General features: G+C 37.1%; 1 protein-coding gene across 1 annotated transcript; it reads left to right on the top strand.

The window, feature by feature from the left end:
- Positions 1-523: 523 nt before the first annotated feature.
- On the top strand, positions 524-7,328 carry LOC103800948 (kinase D-interacting substrate of 220 kDa-like; the record flags this gene model as incomplete). Its single annotated transcript, XM_009073341.1, has 5 exons — positions 524-622; positions 1,481-1,678; positions 6,052-6,150; positions 6,343-6,441; positions 7,151-7,328. Coding segments are annotated over 5 exons (673 nt in total), but the record flags the coding sequence as incomplete, so codon positions are not given.
- Between the last annotated feature and the right edge of the window lie 155 nt (positions 7,329-7,483).

Here is a 7,483-nt window from a genome sequence, read left to right as displayed (position 1 = left end):
GTGCTGCCTGGGGAGGTGGTGGATTCCTGGAGACCATCCCTCGAGGTTTTCAAGACAAAACTGGATGTGGCACTTAGTGCCATGGTCTGGTAACCATAGTAGGGTTGGACTTGATCTTTGAGGTCTTTTCCAACCTGGTTGATTCTATGATTCTATGAAACACTAGCTGTTATATTTTGCCCGTGGCATTGCAGTTAGTGTGCTAGACTAAGTCGTTATGCTTTCAAGAGGTTTTTCCAGAGTATGCTGAATATGGTTGTGAACGTTTATTTCGGTGGAGCATATTTCTATTTTCTGAGCTATTGGAAACCTTGCTATCCTAGGTTGTATAGAAAAATAATTCTTACAGCGATCATCTGCAAACGGAAAGTTGAAGCGGCTTTTCAAATAGTTGTGTTACTTCACAAGAACAAATTGTATTTTCGGTAAAAACTAAAGCAATAAAGTATAGGATAAATAATAGATTGTAGTGGATACTAAATACAGAGAGAAGTATGATAAAACACTGTTAATGTTTTTTCAGTATGGAACCACCCCACTGGTCTGGGCAGCGAGGAAAGGTCACTTGGAGTGTGTGAAGTACTTGCTGCAGATGGGAGCTGATGTTGATCAGGAAGGAGCTGTAAGTAACTGTTCACTTTCTGGTGGGTACATACATCTGTGTGTCCTGGTTTATTTTATAATTCAAATGCCAAGAAATACATGAAACAAGTTGAAATATTGGTGTTGGAGTGTATTACTTTCCAGCTCTTGCAGGCAACATGTGAGAATTATTGCAACTTCTTTGTGCCCTTTAATAAAAATATGTAACTAGGGAGTTGTATTGACAGTGGACACACTGGTGTGTTAAGTACAAATTTTAATGAACATAAATGAATTTAGGTTGTCTGAAGGTTATCAGTATCAAAGTTCATTCTGTATCCAAGCCTGATATGTCAAATATCTTATTCCTCAGTGCTATTTGAAAAGTAAATCAAACACAAAGCATTTTTTGAAAATAATAATGGTGACTGGGTCTTTTCAGAAATTTTGTCAGAAGTTTTTAGCTGCATATTGTTTTTAAATCAGAAAGGTAACATTTGAATTGCTTGTCAAAATAAAAAGAAATCAGTTAAAAGTGGAAAATTAGGAAAAGTTTCAGTAATGATATGATTATTTCTGAAGATCTTCAAAAAACCTCAGTATTGGCAGATCTGTGTGCTCTGATAATAGTATCTTCCCATATGACAAGAAAACATCGTGTGTGACATTCAGAAGTGAGAATAAACTGAGTTTTTTGCATTTGAGGTGTTCTCTGCTGTTGTACTTCCTTAATTTCTTTTATTTTAAAAAGCATAGGTACACTTTAACACACAAAACTCAAGTAGCATTTGGATGATTAAGAGCAATGTCAGTGAGCGTTCTGTTGTTATTTAAACTGCTGATTCAGTAGTGATTGCTGTGCCCTCTGTACAGTAAAACCTGTTGGTTTTATTCACAGAATTCTATGACTGCACTTATTGTGGCAGTGAAGGGAGGCTATACTGATTCAGTAAAGGAAATACTGAAAAGGAACCCAAATGTAAATTTAACAGATAAAGATGGAAATACAGCTTTGATGATTGCATCAAAGGAGGGACATACTGAAATTGTGCAGGATCTTCTTGATGCTGGAACTTACGTGAACATTCCTGATAGAGTGAGTATATTTTCATCATAATTTTTTGGGGTTTATATATGTAATAATAATAATATATGTTTAAATACCAGTGTATGCAGAGCTGTAAATACACGACTTTTCTGTCTTTCTAATCTTTCTGCCACCTAGGGGTATTGTTGTGTATTGCTGTGTTACAAGTGTGTTAAGTGGAAATGTTGCTATGTGAAGGTAAAAGATAAACAGAAGTTACTCTTTTTCTTTGAGATTCTTGAATTAAGAGTTTCCATAGGGTGTCTGTCATATCTGTAATGTAAGACTAATACTGAACTAACCTGTAGGTTTGGAGTGGCTTTTTTGGCATTAATACACATGGCAGTGCTGATAAAATTGTACACCACTAGATTCTATAAAGCAAAAAGAATGTATTTAATTCAGCATTGTGCCTTTATCTTTTACAATGAAACTGTTTACTAGAAAACTTTCATGGATTAGAGGAAGACTTCAGCTCTGGGTTAAGACAGTGAAGCTTAAGGAAAGGTTTGCTGTTTCCCTGAGCTGTTGTGTACCTGACCTGTAGTCATGTTGCTTACTAGAGAAGTGCAGTATGAGCAGTGCCCAGAGTGTAAATCTGCTTGCTGACAGCTCTTTATTTTATTTGGTTGCTTGTACAGGTGCTCTGGGACTGCCTGAACTGCCCTCTTGATGAAGTGCCAGAGGCAGGCCAAGCACTGCAGCCTTGGGGCTATTGGTGGTTAGATACCTAAACTTAGATGCCTTTGTCAAGGCTGATGTGATTTAGTTCAGAGCAGTAATACATTTTTGAGGCTGAATTCCCAATCCCTAATTTAGATTGCTTGGGATTGCAGAGAACAGGGGAAAACTTCCTAATGTTTGCATGATAATTTTAAACGGATTTTTTGGATGCATTTTCCTGTATTTCAGGCATCAGTGCATTTCTCAGATGGTTGTATGCTGATCTGAAGTGTGCATGTGACAACAAATTTGATGTTGGGCACATATCAAAGCAAAACTTTAAATATTTAAGAAAATACATTGCAGTATCCCTTCCCACCTTCTCTGCTACAACATTCTGCAATGGCCTGCATTCCTGTACTTTTTAGGAAGGATAAATTACAGCTTTTGGTACTGCTGACTGCATTCCAAAGATGCACCAAACAATGAGTACTCTGTTTTGATACTAGAGTGGGTTTTGATAAGGAAAATTTCTTGGTTTGCAGCCAGATACATAACGACTGATTGATGGGGGATTCACTACTGCTGAGCTCTCTGAGTTCCACACCTGTGATTTAACTATACTTTTATTTATTTTTCCTGTTTGATCGTAAAAGGAGTATTAGGTAATTTCAGGCTTTCATTTTCTGAAATTCTGTCATATCCTCAAGTGTGTTAAAATCAGAAGCCTTAAGCACAATATTTGTTTTATGTATAACCAACTCCATTTACCACACCAAAATATTATTTTCTTTTGATCAATTTGAGATAAAAACTTCTTAGGTTTAGAAGCCTTTTGCTTCTTTTCCTTATAACAGCATAGTGCATGTAAACAGGACAACAGTCAAATCTGCCCCAGAAAAGACAGAAAGTTATTTAAAAGGTGAAGATCATTTATTGGCTGTGAAACATCTCAAGGAGACAGCCAACATTCTTGTCTGATTGTAAAGAGGTTATTTCTGTGAGTGGTTGGTCTTCCTATAAACATAGAAAGCAAATTTTTTTTATTGCTCATTATTAATTTAAACTGTTATTTGTTAGAATAGTCATTTAAGCTGGACCTATTTTTGAGTGTTTGTTTTCCCATAAATATACAGTATTTCATCACTGCAAAAAAAAGTCCAGTTTTTCCCTTTATATACCCATTTTTTTCAGACACAGAACTATTTTTTGTATGTTTTTTTTTTAAATGAATGTTGATTTCTTAATGTAAGTAGGTATTTTGAGGCTGAAATTTATTCTGTGTTACATTTCTTTTTGCTAAATAGTATTAATTGATGTTCACTATTGTTTCATCATTTTTCTAGAGTGGAGATACAGTGTTGATTGGTGCTGTCAGAGGAGGTCATGTTGAAATTGTGAGGGCCCTGCTCAATAAATATGCTGATATAGATATCAGAGGTCAGGTAAGTACAACAGCGTAAATGTTAGAATCGTTCTAAAATAGGTTGTGAATTTGAATAGCAAACAAGTCTAGTGTGTTTCTGAAAACAGATCTTTAAAACTTGCTCCGTCTATTCTGTAGGAGACTCAAATTCCATCAAACAGTAACAATACATCATGTTGCTGTGCAGTTTTTGGGATACAAAACTTACGTAATTATAATGCCTTATCAGGAGCCATTTTTTTCAGTTAATTTGTATCATGGCTGATGTATACATGGCTGATGTAAATTGAATGTTTTTCATCTGCACTACTGAGCAGGTTTAAAATAACATACTTTAAAACCCCTGAATGTCATTAATAATATTTTAAATTTTATATCAATGAAATATGATACACCTTAGATTATATCTGTCGTCAGTGCAGTTCTGTCACTGTGCTTGGCTGGTTCTTGTCTCCTTCACCAACTTTCTTTATTGTGTTAAACACTTGTCAGTGATTTCTGTGTTTTCTACCTCCCCCTTCTTCCCTTTTTGGCGTTCAATGAAGGTATTACTTTTATTCTCTACCGGAAGCTCTCTTGCTCAGCATGGTACTTGCTCTTGTTGTTGCATTCAACTTGCTTTCTTTTTCTTGAAGCTATTCAAATCACTCTGCTTGTAGGCACACATGTTCTGCCAAGTTTGAACACAAAACTAACTAGTTCCTGAGAGCTGCAAAGGTTCAGTGCCTGTTCTTGATGCAGAGTCTCTTTGAGAAGCCAAGAAGCTTTTAGTTTGAAGGAAGAGTAGTGTTTGGCTCTCCTCGTCTAACCTGCCGTTGGAAACCCATGTGTCTCAGCTTCTTGCTGACACAGGTCTGAAAATCTGAAACTTTTCAATGTCTTGATATCACCAAGGCAATACAGAAACAGCAAGAGGACCCAACCTCTTTGGGGGTGCAGAAGCTTGTTGCTTCTGGCAGCGTGAGGTTCCCTGAATAGCCATTTGCAGTGGTTGATCTAGAGAATACATTTGTGGCCTTATTGGCACAGTAGGATTCAGGACCACCCAAGGAAGGTTCTGGCTGTGCTTCAGATTTTCAGTTTAAGACCAGCAGTACCAAAATTGGTGACAAGCACTAGTGTTTAGCAACTGCCCTGCTGTGTGGTGTCTGCCTGTCAGCCAGACCTGTCTGGGGAGATGTGTTGACTGCCCAAATTTGTCATGTTCTGGGAAGATTGCTAAGGCTAGACCAGCCTTCCAGCAACTGTGTTGCTTGCTGATCATTCATGGTCAGTAGCTGGTGGATACCTTCAGCAGATAAAACATGACTATAAGGCTCTTGAGAGTGAGCGTTGGGGCAGTGAAGGACTCAGGTGGTAAGGGGAAGGGCCCAGCTGGGATCATCTAGCAGACCCCTCCCTGTCTGTGTAGCTGATGTTGCTAGTGAGAGGTCAGTTTCCTCAGGCTGCTATCTTGTTGGGACCCAGCTGACTGAAGGACAGAGAACACGAAACCCAAGTGATCAAGAGAGGAGAGAAAACTTAGTGCCCAGGTTTGTCTGTTGAGAGAGGCTTTAAACTCAGTTTGCTGTGAAGCCAGGAGGAGCTGCAAATTGAAGAAGGCTGCAAATTGCACTTTAAGATCCCTGCTTAGAAGCAGATGTGTGTTCAGAGGCTTCTCTTAAACATCTCTACACAAATGTGCATCAAACAGGAAGAGTCATGGTGCAGCCACTAGGCCACAAAAAGATTGCAGATATGGAGACTGTCTGGGATAGCACACATCACTGAGGAGAAAAAAAGGATGACACAAGAGACTTGCAGCTATGAACCATTCCCTCTGCTTTAGCAATACAGTGTTTGGCTGATCAACATTCTGGTACTTTGTGTTGACTTTCATGTCCATCTGCTTTTACAGCTTTCCAGCTCACATGGCTGATGAAAAAAAAGTTGGTTTATTTCGTGAGAACTTCTATATTTGAGTTACAACTGAATACCTAAATATAGTGTTGGAAACTGTTTCAAGACAGGTTGACTCTGCTTGGATTGTTGAAGCTATAAATACACTTAGCAAAGGTTTTTAAAATAGATTTGTATTCTCTAGCCAGATTTTCATCCTCCCCCCCTAAAAATTCTACTGATTTGCCAGTTGGATTTGGTGGCCTTTCCTTTAGCCATGAGCTGTGCTAAAATTTGCTGTATTATATGCCATTTTCAGTATATAGTGGTTGTAGTTTATGCAGAGTTTTTGAAATTAATCCAACTGAATGAAAATACTGGTAACATTTAATACTCTTTTTTTTTTTTTCTTCAGGATAATAAAACTGCTTTATACTGGGCAGTTGAGAAAGGAAATGCTACAATGGTGAGGGATATCTTGCAATGCAACCCTGATACTGAAACATGTACCAAGGTAACAATTAGAATTTTAATTGAATTGCTTTGTTTAACATCTGCTCTTTTCTTAACTCCTATGTCATGTCAAGATCATACCAAATTCAGTTTTGGTGAAGTGTTGCTACCTTAATTTGTTACCCAATCACTAGTTTTTTTTCTTGGTTTTGAGTATACAGATATCTTTATTAGGCCTACTTTTCCATTTCAGGACGGAGAAACACCACTTATAAAGGCAACCAAGATGAGAAATATTGAAATAGTAGAGCTTCTTCTGGATAAAGGAGCTAAGGTCTCTGCTGTAGACAAGGTAAAGAATATTTGTTTGTTTACTTTAGTATATTTAATAAATTCAGTTTTGCAGCAGGATTTTGTAGAGAGCTGTCAAGGCTAATACAGAAAGAGAGCTTCTCATATGCTTCATAATTAAATAGACTATAGTACTTAAATGCTTAGTCTCGCATATGTTTAATAAAATAGATCAGGATACTTAAATGTGAATTTGTTCCCAGTGTTAACATACTGGGTTTTCTTGTTTGGTTGGGTTTTTGTGTACTTGGGTGCTCATAGTCACATGAAAAGAAAAAATTCCAGGTCAGGAATGAAAATTTCACAGAATAGATGACTAATTCTTCATACACTTGAAAAAGAGCACAGATAATGATTGACTGTTATTTGTCACTAATGTTTGGTTTTGATTAATAGACATTAAACTAGGCAATGCCAAGTACAAATATAACTGCCTGTTGCTGTCTTCTTATTCATTACCTACTTTGACTGTAAACCTTTTAAATACAGGAACATTTATTTGATACTTTTTTAGTCTCTTAGTGCTATGGGCAAATAGGTAATAATGTTGATTTGATGTAACAAGAAAGCTTTTACTGGAGAGTTTTCTTGAGAAGTGTGAGCATACATAGAAACAGTTCTGACAAGCATTATCTCTTGTCCCAAACCATTCTCTGAATTGAGAGACTACAGTTTTCATGAACCTGGAGATGTTTTTCACTTAATTGCAGAAAGGAGATACTCCACTTCATATTGCCATTCGTGGAAGAAGCCGTAAACTTGCTGAGCTACTCTTAAGGAATCCGAAAGATGGTCGGTTGCTTTATAGACCCAACAAAACAGGAGAAACACCTTACAATATTGACTGCAGCCACCAGAAGAGTATTTTAACACAGATATTTGGTGCCAGTAAGTATAAATGTTTATTTTTGAAATCATTCATGTATTGAGAATCCAGTTTATTCCATTCTGTATTGAAAAGTGGTAATAGGTGTTTTAATGTTGCAGCTAATGAGAGCTTGAAAAATAGTCAGTTGGCAAAAAAACCCCCTCATTTTAAAAGC

The sequence above is a fragment of the Acanthisitta chloris genome, unplaced genomic scaffold (assembly GCF_000695815.1).
Source record: "Acanthisitta chloris isolate BGI_N310 unplaced genomic scaffold, ASM69581v1 Scaffold46024, whole genome shotgun sequence".
Classification (NCBI taxonomy): domain Eukaryota; kingdom Metazoa; phylum Chordata; class Aves; order Passeriformes; family Acanthisittidae; genus Acanthisitta; species Acanthisitta chloris.
The sequence above is the reverse complement of the archived record's forward strand: the minus strand, read 5'-3'. Positions and strand labels throughout refer to the sequence as shown.